Raw genomic sequence first — 16394 nt, 5'->3', positions numbered from 1 at the left:
AAGTAACAATCTTTGATTGATTCATGAAAAGTATTTATTGAACAACTAGTACAGAAATAACACTGACAGCAGTCTTTAAGGGTTTTTATGTTCATAGTGTAGTATGAGATAACATAGTATTATATACCATCAATTCTGAACACCCAAAGCGCATAGTGTCTGGACAATTCCAGCCTGCCGAGAGTCCGAATAATGTTCTCAAGCGAGCAGCACAATGCAGATAACAGAGGTTGTGAAGGAGACTTGGCCACTCTGGCCGAGAACTGATCACCACGGTTTCACGATCGATAAATTGCCAAGACTGAATGATCCCTCGTCTTATATTCTGTAAGAAACAAACATTCCATATTTGTACTAAATCGAGTTCTTTATAAGTAAGTATATTTATTTCATGGTAATGAATAAACTTTGAAAAATGTAAAATACTGTATAAACCATTGTTATTATTAACAGTGAAGTGTAAAATGATTTTGTTTAAATACAACATTCTTTAATGTCTCTTACCATTGGAGTGTCCACCACAGTTTTCACAGTGTCATGGAGCAGCTGTGTCGGTAGATGTTGGCTAGTTTGGGCAGAAAGCCATACACGGAAGTTCTTGTCTGGGTTCTTTGCAGACTTTAGAATCTCTCCAAGTGACATCATTAATTGTTCAGAATTGTGGATGTTCTCCAGTAAAACCCAGCTACCCTGTATGTTTTGTTTTTTTAAAGAACATTTTATTAATTGCATGAGGACCAATATTCAAATGACCTACACAGAGGTCCAGAAAAACAAACAAACAATGAAAACATTAAGAAGCTAGAACCTTATACTTACAGGGACCATCAACAGTTTTAGTGTACCTGAGTAGGTGGTCTCATCCGGACGTTAAATGTATGGTAGAGTAGACCACAGAGAAGAAATAAGAATAAGAAGTTAGAAGAGTAAAAAGAAAATACAGGTAGAGGGGTGACTACCCATGAAGAAAAAGGAGGAGAGAGGGGAGAGGAGTAGAAAAAAAGGGGTGAGGATGGGGGATCAGTTGGATGCTTCTATGCAAATGTTAGGTAGCAAGCCTGACATTGGCGTAACCTGTCCATGCCTAGAATTAGTTAGGGAGGGTTGCAGGAAGATATCAGTTAAATGCTGGGGGAACATGAAAATGGGAAGTCCATGGCTCCCAGGTTTTGGTAAAGCTTTTGGAAGAGTCTTGTAGAATTCTGGTCATGTATTCCAAAGAATAAATATGCCAAACTTTAGCTATGGTCTCCCCCACGGTGGGAACCTTTTGTTTTTTCCAAGCAGCTGTCAGTTGACTTGTAGTTACTAGAGCTAGGGCTCAACATTAACTCTTCTCCTAGGCAAATTGCACAAGTCACCACTGGCTTTATGTCTTTATGTGATTATTTACATAGGGGCAAGCTAGTATTTCAGTTTTAGCCTTTATTTGTATGTAGCATGATAATATGCTTGTGCCTAATTAGTTAAATGACAAGCATGAGAAAGTTGGAAAATTTGGCTGATGAGAAGACACATGCCAATACTGAAGTCACGTTCAGGAGGCTTAGCTTTTTATATTTTCAACACAACTATTGCAATGAATGGAAAAGGAAATTCTTCTCTCTGCCCCAGGGGACATAAAGGGTAATACTAAAGAGTCCATTTTACTTTCATGCTACTTATATTAAAATGTTCTAGACACTATTGAGAAAATATTTATTTGAGTGTTAGACTACAATAAGCCTTAATATAGGTGGTGTTATACCAGAGACACTATTCCTCATGTCTATACTATTCCGCCAATAGTTAGATCTTACAGTCCCAATACAATTTTCTCATACGTCATAGAGGATGCTGGGGACGCTTCAAGAACCATGGGGTATGGACGGGATCCGCAGGAGACATGGAGACTTTAAAAGGGGTGTGAACTGGCTCCTCCCTCTATGCCCCTCCTCCAGACTCCAGTTTAGAATCTGTGCCCAGTGAGACTGGTTGCACACTGGGGAGCTCTCCAGAGTTTCTCAGAAAAAAGACTTATGTTAGGTTTATTATTTTCAGGGAGAACTGCTGGCAACAGTCTCCGTGCATCGTGGGACTTAGGGGAGAGAAGCAGACCTACTTCAGTGAGTTTCAAGGCTCTGCTTCTTAGGCTACAGGACACCATTAGCTCCTGAGGGTCTGAACGCTAGGTACGCCTAGATGCTCGTTCCTGGAGCCCGCCGTCACCCCCCCTTGCAGAGCCAGAAGTCAGAAGACGGGTGAGTAGAAGAAGATCAGAAGACTTCAGTGACGGCTTGGAGGTACCGCACAGCGGCCGCGCTGCGCGCCATGCTCCCACACACAGCGGCACTACAGGGTGCAGGGGGCACCCTGGGCAGCATGTAAATCCTCTTTAGACCAGGCAAAAGTGTTTTTTAATTGCCTAGGCACTGAATCAGTATAAATATTGAATAAAATAGCGGGGCTGAAGCACGCCATTGAGTGGGCGTGGCTTAGACCTCACAGCTCTCACCAGCGACATTTTCTCTCCACAGAGCTGCAGAGACGCTGGCCTTCCTCTCCCCTGCTGTACAAGTAACAGGGTGCAAAAAAGGGGGGGTGGAGGCACAGTATATTTGGTGCTATTTAATGTAATATAAAGCGCTAACAGGTCTGGGACTTTATATAAAAGTGTTCAGTACCGGGCTATGTGCTGGGTTGTGAGCTGGCAAACTCCCTCTGTTTCTCTGACAGGCTTTACTGTGGGTCTGTCCCCTATATGCCCAGTTGTTTGTGTGTGTCGGTGCACGTGTATCGACATGTCTGAGGCAGAGTGCTCTTCCCAGGAGGAGACTGGATTAGGGAAAGAAACGGCTGTGGGAGTGACCCTGTCGGCACCGACGACTCCTGATTGGGTAAATGTTCTGAGTGCTTTGAATGCGAATGTGGCTCGGTTGAATCAAAGATTGGATAAATCTGAGTCTCAAAACCAGACATGGAAAAAATCCGTAGAGGATGTGTTGTCCCAGGTTCAGACCCCCTCGGGGTCACAAAAGCGTTCATTTACCCAGATAGCAGATACAGATACCGACACGGACTCTGACTCCAGTGTCGACTATAGTGATGCCAGATTAAATCCAAAACTGGCTATGAGCATTCAGTACATGATTGTGGCGATAAAAGACGTGTTACATATCACGGAGGACCCTGCTGTTCCTGATACAAGGGTCTGTATGTTTAAAGGAAAGAAACCTGAGGTAACGTTTCCTCCCTCTCATGAACTGAACACGCTTTTTGAACAGGTCTGGGAAAATCCTGACAAGAAGTTTCAGATTCCCAATAGAATTCCGGTGGCATATCCGTTCCCCTTGGGGGATCGGGAAAAGTGGGAGTCACCCCCCACTGTGGACAAAGCTTTATCATGGCTGTCCAAAAAGGTGGCGCTGCCGTCCCCTGAAACGGCAGCCCTAAAGGATCCTGCGGATCGTAAGCAGGAAAATACTTTGAAATCCATTTATGTCACTACGGGTACGCTGCTCAGACTTGCCGTGGCTTCGGCATGGGTAAGTAGCGCTATTGAAAAATGGGCAGATAACTTGTCATCTGATATAGATACCCTGGACAGGGATAGCGTTCTTTTGACACTGGGTCATATCAGGGACGCTACAGCCTATCTAAAGGAAGCTGCGAGGGATATTTGCCTTTTGGGATCAAGGGCCAATGCCATGGCAGTCTCAGCCAGGAGGGCATTGTGGATTCATCAATGGAATGCTGATGCTGACTCTAAGAAGGCTATGGAGTCTCTGCCGTATAAAGGTGGTGTCTTGTTTGGTGACGGCCTCACTGACCTGGTATCTACGGCTACCGCGGGTAAGTCGTCATTTTTACCTTATGTTCCTGCACAACAAAAGAAAACGCACCACTATCAGATGCAGTCCTTTCGGCCTAATAAGTACAAAAAAGGCAGAGGGACTTCCTTCCTTACTTCTACAGGAAGAGGAAAGGGAAAAAGGTCACCGGCTGTGGCAAGTTCCCAAGAGCAGAAGTCCTCCCCGGCTGCTACCAAATCCACCGCATGACACTGGGGCTCCTCTGAGGGAGTCAGCACCGGTGGGGGCACGTCTCAAACTCTTCAGTCAATTCTGGGCTCGTTCGGCCCTAGACCCATGGGTTTTAGAAATAGTGTCCCAGGGTTACCAACTAGAGTTTCAAGACGTTCCCCCTCGCAGATTTTTCAAATCGGCCTTACCAGCTTCCCTTCAGGAAAGGGAAGTAGTATGCGAAGCAATACAAAAATTGTGTCTAAATCAGGTCATTGTCAGGGTTCCCCCGTCGCAACAGGGAGAAGGCTTTTATTCCAGCCTGTTCGTGGTCCCGAAGCCAGACGGCTCAGTCAGACCAATCCTGAACCTCAAATCCCTCAATTTCTACCTAAAGAAATTCAAATTCAAGATGGAATCTCTCCGGGCAGTGATCTCCAGTCTGGAGGAGGGGGAGTTTATGGTGTCGGTAGATATAAAGGATGCCTACTTGCATGTTCCCATTTATCCTCCACATCAGGCTTATCTGAGGTTTGCAATGCAGGATTGCCATTATCAGTTTCAGACATTGCCGTTTGGTCTGGCCACGGCTCCGAGAATTTTCACCAAAGTAATAGCGGAAATGATGGTTCTCCTGCACAAGCAGGGAGTCACAATTATCCCGTACTTGGACGATCTCCTGATAAAGGCGAGATCCAAGGAGCAATTACTGCAGAACATTACGCTCTCCCTGACAATTCTGCAACAACATGGTTGGCTCCTAAACCTGCCAAAATCACAGTTGGTTCCGACAACACGGCTGTCATTCTTGGGTATGATTATGGACACAGACTTGCAGAGAGTCTTTCTTCCAGTGGAAAAGGCTCTGGAAATTCAGAACATGGTCAAACAGATTTTGAAACTGGCAAGAGTGTCGATTCATCAATGCACTTGGTTGCTGGGGAAGATGGTAGCGGCCTACGAGGCCATTCAGTTTGGCAGATTCCATGCCAGGGTGTTTCAGTGGGACCTGTTGGACAAGTGGTCCGGGTCGCACCTGCACATGCACCGGGAAATAATCCTGTCCTCAAGGACCAGAATCTCCCTCCTGTGGTGGCAGCACAGTTCTCATCTCTTGGAGGGTCGCAGGTTCGGGATTCAGGATTGGATGATAGTGACCACAGATGCAAGTCTCCGAGGCTGGGGAGCAGTCACACAGGGGGAAAATTTCCAGGGAAAATGGTCAAGCCAGGAAGCTTGTCTGCACATAAACATTCTGGAATTAAGGGCCATTTACAACGGCCTTCTGCAAGTGGAACATCTTCTTCGCAGTCTGCCCGTCTTGATTCAGTCGGACAACATAACAGCAGTGGCGTACATAAACCGCCAGGGCGGAACAAAGAGCAGAGCGGCAATGGCAGAGGCCACAAAAGTTCTCCACTGGGCGGAAAGACATGCAAGCGCTCTGTCAGCGGTCTTCATTCCAGGCGTGGTCAACTGGGAAGCAGACTTCCTCAGCAGACACCATCTCCATCCAGGAGAGTGGGGTCTTCATCAAGAGGTCTTTGCAGAAGTAACAAGTCGTTGGGGAACTCCTCAAATAGACATGATGGCGTCTCGCCTCAACAAGAAACTTCAGACATATTGTTCCAGGTCAAGGGACCCTCAAGCAATAGCGGTGGACGCCCTAGTGACACCGTGGGTGTTTCAGTCGGTCTATGTGTTCCCTCCACTTCCACTCATTCTAAAAGTGATAAAGATCATAAGAAGAACAAGGGTTCATGCGATACTCATTGTTCCAGACTGGCCAAGGAGGGCCTGGTACCCGGATCTTCAGGAATTACTCATAGGAGATCCCTGGCCTCTTCCTCTACGAGAGGACCTGTTACAGCAGGGGCCGTGCGTGTATCAAGACTTACCGGGGCTGTGTTTGACGGCATGGCAGTTGAATGCCAAATCCTAGCCTGTAAGGTTATTCCCGATGAAGTCATTCCCACACTGCTTCAGGCTAGAAAAGAAGTAACGGCGAAACATTACCACCGTATTTGGAGACAATATGTCTTGGTGTGAATCCAAGAAGGCTCCTACGGAGGAATTTCAGTTGGGCTGTTTTCTCCATCCTCTGCAGGCAGGTGTGGATGCGGGCCTAAAGTTAAGGCCAAAATTTGTACTTTAATGGAGCCTATCAATTTTCTTTCAAAAAGAATTGGCCTCCCTTCCAGAAGTTCAGACTTTCATGAAAGGCGTGCTGCACATTCAACCTCCCTTTGTGCCGCCAGTGGCACCATGGGATCTTAATGTGGTGTTGCAGTTCCTGCAATCTCATTGGTTTGAACCTTTACGTAAGGTTGAATTGAAATTCCTCACTTGGAAAGTGGTCATGCTGTTGGCTTTGGCATCCGCAAGGCGGGTGTCTGAATTAGCGGCTTTGTCTCACAAAAGCCCCTATTTAATCTTCCGTGCAGATAGAGCGGAGTTGAAAACTCGTCAGCAATTTCTGCCAAAAGTGGTTTCATCATTTAACGTGAACCAACCTATTGTGGTGCCAGTGGCTACTGAAGCCTTGGCGGAATCGAAGTCTCTCGATGTGGTCAGAGCTTTGAAGATTTATGTCGCCAGAATGGCTCAGATTAGGAAAACGGAGGCTCTGTTTGTCCTGTGGGCTCCCAACAAGATTGGGGCTCCTGCTTCCAAGCAAACTATTGCACGCTGGATCTGTAATACAATTCAGCAGGCTAATTCTACGGCGGGATTGCCGTTACCGAAATCGGTGAAGGCCCATTCTACCAGAAAGGCGGGCGCATCCTGGGCGGCTGCCTGAGGGGTCTCGGCATTACAGCTTTGCCGAGCAGCTACTTGGTCGGGCTCAAACACCTTTGCGAAGTTTTATAAGTTTGATACCCTGGCTGATGAGGACCCTCTGTTTGGTCAATCGGTGCTGCAGAGTCATCCGCACTCTCCCGCCCGTTCTAGAGCTTTGGTATAAACCCCATGGTTCTTGAAGCGTCCCCTGCATCCTCTAGGACGTATGAGAAAATAGAATTTTAATACCTACCGGTAAATCCTTTTCTCTTAGTCCGTAGAGGATGCTGGGCGCCCATCCCAGTGCGTACTGTTTCTGCAGTTATTAGTTATGGTTACACACATGTTGTGTTGCGTTAAGTCAGACTGTTGCTGACGATTATTCATGCCGTTGCATGCGTTGTGTTGAATGCCATGGTGTACGGCATGTTTGTGGTGTGAGCTGGTATTTATCTCACCTTAGTTTAAATTAAATAAATCCTTTTCCTCAAAATGTCCGTCTCCCTGGGCATAGTTCCTATAACTGGAGTCTGGAGGATGGGCATAGAGGGAGGAGCCAGTTCACACCCCTTTTAAAGTCTTAAAGTGCCCATGTCTCCTGCGGATCCCGTCTATATCCCATGGTTCTTGAAGCGTCCCCAGCATCCTCTATGGACTAAGAGAAAAGGATTTACCGGTAGGTATTAAAATCCTGTTTATTCAGAGTCTGTAAAAAGGTGTGAGAATCAGAAAGTGAGAGATTTTGTGAGAGCTCTCCTGTTTTATTTTTAAAGTGGCAATCATTTACATGGTAAAATCAATCATGTTTGCCATGTAAATGATTGCCACTTAAAAAAAAACAGGAAAACTCTCACAAAATCTCCCACTTTCTGATTCTCACACCCTATTACATCCCTACTCTATATCTTTCATAATCAGACCACATTGCACAGGTTTACATGCTGTATGTTTATTACGGTGTAACAGAAATGCATCCAGTAAATGAACGTATGAACAACTACTGTTTATGATTTAATTAAATAAGATCTTTGGTACAACTTTTCTGCAAAACTACAACTGAATGTTGAAAAAACAAAAACAAATAAAAGTGATTGTGGCTGGGTCTTATAATAATATATCATACAGTAATTAATATTGTGTAAAGCAGTGTAAGATTAGAAAAACTGTTGCTCACAAGTGAAGCTAAAGGGGAATATTATTTACTTTGTGTAAGGAGGGGGAGATTGTGAAGACACAAACACCATTCAATAGAATTTCCTGAAAGTGTTTGGTTGCTATCACTATTATTATACTGGATTCATTAAAGATTAATTTACACCTGCCTAGGATGGCATTGCAAACTTGGCAAATACAGATGCAGTATCAGACTGTAAAATGTAAACCCATTTCTTATTCTAGTACATTAATACTCAAACTCGGTACTCAGGACCCCAAACAGCTTATGTTTTCCAGGTCACCAGTCAGGTGCACAGGTGTACTCATTACTCATTGATACATTTGAAAGGATACAAAGGTGGAGCTAATTATTTCACTTGTGATTCTGTGAGGAGACCTGGAAAACATGCACTGTTTGAGGTTCTAAGGATCGAGTTTGAGAACCTGTGTTCTAATACAAAGGAGATTGAGTCAGTCATTTCAAGACTACTCAGATAGCAATAATCATTGCAGATACATTACCTCTGACATTGCATGCATCAGAACTTCCTTTACATCTTCCTCAGGGATGCTAATAGGGTAAACTGTGATTTTCTGGTTTCGTCTCTCTGCTAAGTCTACGAGTAAGGTGCGTGGTAAGTTACAATCAGTGCTATAGATTAGTAACCCTGGCTTCTGGGTTGACATCCATGGCAGAGAGTTCTGAAGATCAACAACTACATCTGCCGCATACCTGTAATTGTAGATTTCAGTTTAGTTACGTTTGCCCCACATGATTAGATCAGTGACCAATCTGCACACACAATTGATAACTGCAATACAGTATGTCAAAGGTTACCTACATTTTCCCCAGTGTAGCACTAATGTAGTTAGAAGCTGATGGTAGTATTCTATCCATCCTTACAGCTCGCAACACCAATAACCTCTGAAGGTGGTTTAGTCCGTCCATTCCCTCAGGCCATTTTACCTAAAAAAGAATTCAAAACTTCAGAAACTCAGGCCAAAGTTTGTCATTTGAATGTTATAGGAATATCAGTAACAAAACATCAATTAATATACAGTATATCTATGGCATACAATGAATTATTTTCTATAACCTAAGGTTTCCAAATGTTTCATAATATTATTGTTTAAAAAAATACTTTTGATCCATGGTGACCCTGTTTTATTATGCTGGCACTGTGAACGTTTTGCATGTACGTCCAACTCTGAATAAGGCCCGCAGTGTCTTGTCTTCATCATTTTGCACCTGTGCACCTCATCTACAGACCGCAGTGTCTTGTCTTCATCATTTTGCTCCTGTGCACCTCATCTACAGACCGCAGTGTCTTGTCTTCATCATTTTGCTCCTGTGCACCTCATCTACAGACCGCAGTGTCTTGTCTTCATCATTTTGCTCCTGTGCACCTCATCTACAGACCGCAGTGTCTTGTCTTTATCATTTTGCTCCTGTGCACCTCATCTACAGACCGCAGTGTCTTGTCTTCATCATTTTGCTCCTGTGCACCTCATCTACAGACCGCAGTGTCTTGTCTTCATCATTTTGCACCTGTGCACCTCATCTACAGACCGCAGTGTCTTGTCTTCATCATTTTGCTCCTGTGCACCTCATCTACAGACCGCAGTGTCTTGTCTTTATCATTTTGCTCCTGTGCACCTCATCTACAGACCGCAGTGTCTTGTCTTCATCATTTTGCTCCTGTGCACCTCATCTACAGACCGCAGTGTCTTGTCTTCATCATTTTGCACCTGTGCACCTCATCTACAGACCGCAGTGTCTTGTCTTCATCATTTTGCTCCTGTGCACCTCATCTACAGACCGCAGTGTCTTGTCTTCATCATTTTGCTCCTGTGCACCTCATCTACAGACCGCAGTGTCTTGTCTTCATCATTTTGCTCCTGTGCACCTCATCTACAGACCGCAGTGTCTTGTCTTTATCATTTTGCTCCTGTGCACCTCATCTACAGACCGCAGTGTCTTGTCTTCATCATTTTGCACCTGTGCACCTCATCTACAGACCGCAGTGTCTTGTCTTCATCATTTTGCACCTGTGCACCTCATCTACAGACCGCAGTGTCTTGTCTTTATCATTTTACACCTGTGCACCTCATCTACAGACCACAGGGTACTTTTCTCAATGGAACAGATATGAGAACAGCTACATCATAAGAAACATGTACTGTAACAAGTGTGTTAGAATATAAGACCCTAGCCCTTTTCTGAATGATGTGCAATGTTGATGGTCACAGAATTGAGCAATGTTTGTTGGAAAACCCCTAAAAACTCATATGGCGCATATGTTATGCTGTGTGTTTGCACAGAGGCACAGTTGCAATTAAGATGTATGGTACCAGAAATGTATTGGAAATGTGCTGGGCATTCCTGGGCGGTAACTAGAAGGTCGTGTATAAAAATCACTGAAGGTGATTAATCTTCTGCGCAAAAAACAACCAGGCAGCCCTGTCAAGCAGATTCAAAAGGTGAGTGTCCCTCCAATACACTCAGAAATTATCTAGAGAAATGTGGTTATGAACCCACTGATAACAAGGCGCCACCTTAGAATTGTGCGACCATCACCCTGTGGTGGAAATATTAGAAGTATATTTACGTTCCTTATGTATACACTAAAATCCTCTTCACTTCAGTGCCTGGACCTCATCAGCTCAGCATATGTAAGAAGAATAAATTCTCATGTGTAGTAATGTAAATTTAATATATGAATTATACAAATCACACATGGATATACATAAAAACAATACAAAGAATTCCCACTATGATTTCATTTAATGTCCCCAGAGGACTGAGCAATTACCAGATGTTGTGGAGAACTGGTGGATAAGCAGTTCTCAAACAAGCGTTGTTAAACACCCAAAAGTAAGTCCACCCGGGTAGGCAACTTCGGATGAAATATGCAGGTACCGTTCAGTGCTCTCAAGACAACTCTGGAATCAAGGGGTCAGCAACACCATGCAGCCAACGCGTTTCAACCCCTGCAATCAGGGTCTTTCTCAAGAAATACAAAAGGGATTTTTCCCACGCACTCTGCTGGCTGTTAGTAAGAAGAACTGTATACACTATGTAATAATAGAAAATTTAGAGCTCTTCGTTACATATGTTTTGCAAAAGATATGATAAGCCTCCAGGCCACTTCACGGCTGCTCTATTGCTGGAGGTCCCTAACTAAGCATAAGTCCAGGGCTTGGACCCCACAAAGTCGGCTCAGGCCCGACCACCCTAGGGCAGCACACCATTGAAATACTAAAGTGTTAATATGTGTTAAGAAAGAAGCAGAAGCTATGGGTTAGAAAGTGCTACAAAAATAAGGGTGTTAATAAAATACTCAAAAGAGTAATATTAGTGAAAAAATAGGAGTTTTACATAAGTGCTAAATAAATAATATGGCGTGCTACCCCAAGGTGGCCCAGCCCCACCAGACCTGGGGGGTACCACTCCCCAAACCCATGCACAGCATAATAATAATAATAACATCCACTATGGGTCATACAATTGCTTAATGTATGGCCACATGATAATGGCACATACAAAACATATCCAGATTGAGAGCTAGTTTACCTGGAGGCACCCCTGTATCCTCCAAATGGCACCACAGGACCCAGCATGCCCTCCTAATGCTGGCTCCATCTATGCCTCACTGAACTGCAATAAATTGTGGAAAACTGCTCTAATCAAGCTGGTAACAATCCCCAGGTGCTGCGGGAGGGGGTTACTCTAGACAAGAAATACAAAAGGGATTTTTCCCACGCACTCTGCTGGCTGTTAGTAAGAAGAACTGTATACACTATGTAATAATAGAAAATTTAGAGCTCTTCGTTACATATGTTTTGCAAAAGATATGATAAGCCTCCAGGCCACTTCACGGCTGCTCTATTGCTGGAGGTCCATAACTAAGCATAAGTCCAGGGCTTGGACCCCACAAAGTCGGCTCAGGCCCGACCACCCTAGGGCAGCACACCATTGAAATACTAAAGTGTTAATATGTGTTAAGAAAGAAGCAGAAGCTATGGGTTAGAAAGTGCTACAAAAATAAGGGTGTTAATAAAATACTCAAAAGAGTAATATTAGTGAAAAAATAGGAGTGTTACATAAGTGCTAAATAAATAATATGGCGTGCTACCCCAAGGTGGCCCAGCCCCACCAGACCTGGGGGGTACCACTCCCCAAACCCATGCACAGCATAATAATAATAATAATAACATCCACTATGGGTCATACAATTGCTTAATGTATGGCCACATGATAATGGCACATACAAAACATATCCAGATTGAGAGCTAGTTTACCTTGAGGCACCCCTGTATCCTCCAAATGGCACCACAGGACCCAGCATGCCCTCCTAATGCTGGCTCCATCTATGCCTCACTGAACTGCAATAAATTGTGGAAAACTGCTCTAATCAAGCTGGTAACAATCCCCAGGTGCTGCGGGAGGGGGTTACTCTAGACAAGAAATACAAAAGGGATTTTTCCCACGCACTCTGCTGGCTGTTAGTAAGAAGAACTGTATACACTATGTAATAATAGAAAATTTAGAGCTCTTCGTTACATATGTTTTGCAAAAGATATGATAAGCCTCCAGGCCACTTCACGGCTGCTCTATTGCTGGAGGTCCCTAACTAAGCATAAGTCCAGGGCTTGGACCCCACAAAGTCGGCTCAGGCCCGACCACCCTAGGGCAGCACACCATTGAAATACTAAAGTGTTAATATGTGTTAAGAAAGAAGGGGATTGTTACCAGCTTGATTAGAGCAGTTTTCCACAATTTATTGCAGTTCAGTGAGGCATAGATGGAGCCAGCATTAGGAGGGCATGCTGGGTCCTGTGGTGCCATTTGGAGGATACAGGGGTGCCTCCAGGTAAACTAGCTCTCAATCTGGATATGTTTTGTATGTGCCATTATCATGTGGCCATACATTAAGCAACTGTATGACCCATAGTGGATGTTATTATTATTATTATGCTGTGCATGGGTTTGGGGAGTGGTACCCCCCAGGTCTGGTGGGGCTGGGCCACCTTGGGGTAGCACGCCATATTATTTATTTAGCACTTATGTAACACTCCTATTTTTTCACTAATATTACTCTTTTGAGTATTTTATTAACACCCTTATTTTTGTAGCACTTTCTAACCCATAGCTTCTGCTTTTTTCTTAACACATATTAACACTTTAGTATTTCAATGGTGTGCTGCCCTAGGGTGGTCGGGCCTGAGCCGACTTTGTGGGGTCCAAGCCCTGGACTTATGCTTAGTTAGGGACCTCCAGCAATAGAGCAGCCGTGAAGTGGCCTGGAGGCTTATCATATCTTTTGCAAAACATATGTAACGAAGAGCTCTAAATTTTCTATTATTACATAGTGTATACAGTTCTTCTTACTAACAGCCAGCAGAGTGCGTGGGAAAAATCCCTTTTGTATTTCTTGTCTAGAGTAACCCCCTCCCGCAGCACCTGGGGATTGTTACCAGCTTGATTAGAGCAGTTTTCCACAATTTATTGCAGTTCAGTGAGGCATAGATGGAGCCAGCATTAGGAGGGCATGCTGGGTCCTGTGGTGCCATTTGGAGGATACAGGGGTGCCTCCAGGTAAACTAGCTCTCAATCTGGATATGTTTTGTATGTGCCATTATCATGTGGCCATACATTAAGCAATTGTATGACCCATAGTGGATGTTATTATTATTATTATGCTGTGCATGGGTTTGGGGAGTGGTACCCCCCAGGTCTGGTGGGGCTGGGCCACCTTGGGGTAGCACGCCATATTATTTATTTAGCACTTATGTAACACTCCTATTTTTTCACTAATATTACTCTTTTGAGTATTTTATTAACACCCTTATTTTTGTAGCACTTTCTAACCCATAGCTTCTGCTTCTTTCTTAACACATATTAACACTTTAGTATTTCAATGGTGTGCTGCCCTAGGGTGGTCGGGCCTGAGCCGACTTTGTGGGGTCCAAGCCCTGGACTTATGCTTAGTTAGGGACCTCCAGCAATAGAGCAGCCGTGAAGTGGCCTGGAGGCTTATCATATCTTTTGCAAAACATATGTAACGAAGAGCTCTAAATTTTCTATTATTACATAGTGTATACAGTTCTTCTTACTAACAGCCAGCAGAGTGCGTGGGGAAAAATCCCTTTTGTATTTCTTGTCTAGAGTAACCCCCTCCCGCAGCACCTGGGGATTGTTACCAGCTTGATTAGAGCAGTTTTCCACAATTTATTGCAGTTCAGTGAGGCATAGATGGAGCCAGCATTAGGAGGGCATGCTGGGTCCTGTGGTGCCATTTGGAGGATACAGGGGTGCCTCCAGGTAAACTAGCTCTCAATCTGGATATGTTTTGTATGTGCCATTATCATGTGGCCATACATTAAGCAATTGTATGACCCATAGTGGATGTTATTATTATTATTATTATGCTGTGCATGGGTTTGGGGAGTGGTACCCCCTAGGTCTGGTGGGGCTGGGCCACCTTGGGGTAGCACGCCATATTATTTATTTAGCACTTATGTAACACTCCTATTTTTTCACTAATATTACTCTTTTGAGTATTTTATTAACACCCTTATTTTTGTAGCACTTTCTAACCCATAGCTTCTGCTTCTTTCTTAACACATATTAACACTTTAGTATTTCAATGGTGTGCTGCCCTAGGGTGGTCGGGCCTGAGCCGACTTTGTGGGGTCCAAGCCCTGGACTTATGCTTAGTTAGGGACCTCCAGCAATAGAGCAGCCGTGAAGTGGCCTGGAGGCTTATCATATCTTTTGCAAAACATATGTAACGAAGAGCTCTAAATTTTCTATTATTACATAGTGTATACAGTTCTTCTTACTAACAGCCAGCAGAGTGCGTGGGAAAAATCCCTTTTGTATTTCTTGTCTAGAGTAACCCCCTCCCGCAGCACCTGGGGATTGTTACCAGCTTGATTAGAGCAGTTTTCCACAATTTATTATAATTCATATATTAAATTTACATTGCTACACATGAGAATTTATTCTCCTTACATATGCTGAGCTGATGAGGTCCAGGCTCTGAAGTGAAGAGGATTTTGGTGTATACATAAGGAACGTAAATATACTTCTAATATTTCCACCACAGGGTGATGGTCGCACAATTCTAAGGTGGCGCCTTGTTATCAATGGGTTCATAACCACATTTCTCTAGGTAACTAGAAGGTATCTACACAGATGTACAAAAATGGTTTTATGGGTGTATAGTGGGCATATTATGGAAGCATTGCAGGCGTGACATTGTGTTTGTGTATACAGGGGCTTCAGCGCTCACATAGGAGGCCATACTCAGATGGAAAATCTGCACCGTCCTACCATAGGGATGGTGCAAGTTTTTATGGTGCAACTAGAGGCAGCAAGCAGTATTACAGCTTCTATAGATGCTCAAAGTGGGCGTCTCAGCCATTACACGGCCAGATGCACAGTGTGCACCAGTCACAGACGTCCTTATGCCAAAAGATGCAGACACTGATGTGGCTCGGAATCAGACCTTATGGGATACGCTCACCCCCTATGAAAGAATATGCAGAATGGTAGTTAATAAAAATAATTTGACATATTTGCTGTTAATCCCTGACTGACAGTAGGCGATTATATGAATACCAGAGTGGAATCAAGAGTGTCTCCAAATCAGAATCTTCTTAGGTTTATGCTATCCTATGTTAGTCTAGTAGTGCACCTCTTGAAGGAAATGAGTGACATGATTAAATAAAGAGTATATAGGGTGAAACCACTTGTTCCTGTGATGATGATGATAATAATGTTCTTGTTTGTGTTAATGAGATATCTGTAATCACACAAGATAAGAATAGTTACCTTTGAAGAATTTTCTGGCTGATCACTCTCACAAAATGTTTTCCATGTAAGGTCTTTACCGTCCTTGTACATTCTATCAAAGAGCTCTCCAAACCAGTCAAAGTATGTTGCAAGGATCTTCACCAAACACAAGATGAATATATGCAAATAGAGTTAATTAGTGTCAATAATAATTGAAGATGTGCACACAGAAGCAGGCATTCAATGTAGTATGTGTTCTCTAAGCACACTATAATTTCTGTTCCCATTGCCTATTCTGCTTGTTATATGGAGAGGGATACATCTTTGCAATCATCATACCAGCAACATTAGATTATAATTGGGGCATTTGTAGTTATGGTCCACCATCTAGAACTTCCAAGATATAAGTACATATATATTATCTCAACCAAAAACTGTATTACTAGGATATGGTTTATCAACAGCAGTTAGGGTCTACCCCATGATCTGAAGGATGCTAAAAAAAACAGACATCCATTTACAGACCAGTGTATAAGGAGGACATTTATTTTAAAGAACTGCTACAGAAATTTTGCTTCCATCTCTTTTCTGAATTAAGAAGATTACAAGCTGGGGAATTTTAAAAATTAAGTATTGTGGATTGAAATAACAAATAC

At 43.6% G+C, this 16394-nt stretch overlaps 1 protein-coding gene across 1 annotated transcript in view; it reads right to left on the bottom strand.

The window, feature by feature from the left end:
- The window catches only part of LOC134910927 (uncharacterized), a 455362-nt gene that overhangs the window by 30485 nt on the left and 408483 nt on the right, over positions 1-16394 (bottom strand). The window contains exons 92-96 of the mRNA XM_063919317.1: positions 15778-15894; positions 8780-8904; positions 8460-8670; positions 505-690; positions 128-325 (exon numbers count right to left, since the gene is read on the bottom strand). Coding sequence (XP_063775387.1) covers positions 128-325; positions 505-690; positions 8460-8670; positions 8780-8904; positions 15778-15894 — 837 coding nt within the window. The remainder of the gene's footprint in view (positions 1-127; positions 326-504; positions 691-8459; positions 8671-8779; positions 8905-15777; positions 15895-16394) is intronic.

This window comes from Pseudophryne corroboree, chromosome 4, assembly GCF_028390025.1.
Source record: "Pseudophryne corroboree isolate aPseCor3 chromosome 4, aPseCor3.hap2, whole genome shotgun sequence".
NCBI classification, from domain to species: Eukaryota; Metazoa; Chordata; class Amphibia; order Anura; family Myobatrachidae; genus Pseudophryne; species Pseudophryne corroboree.
The sequence above is the reverse complement of the archived record's forward strand: the minus strand, read 5'-3'. Positions and strand labels throughout refer to the sequence as shown.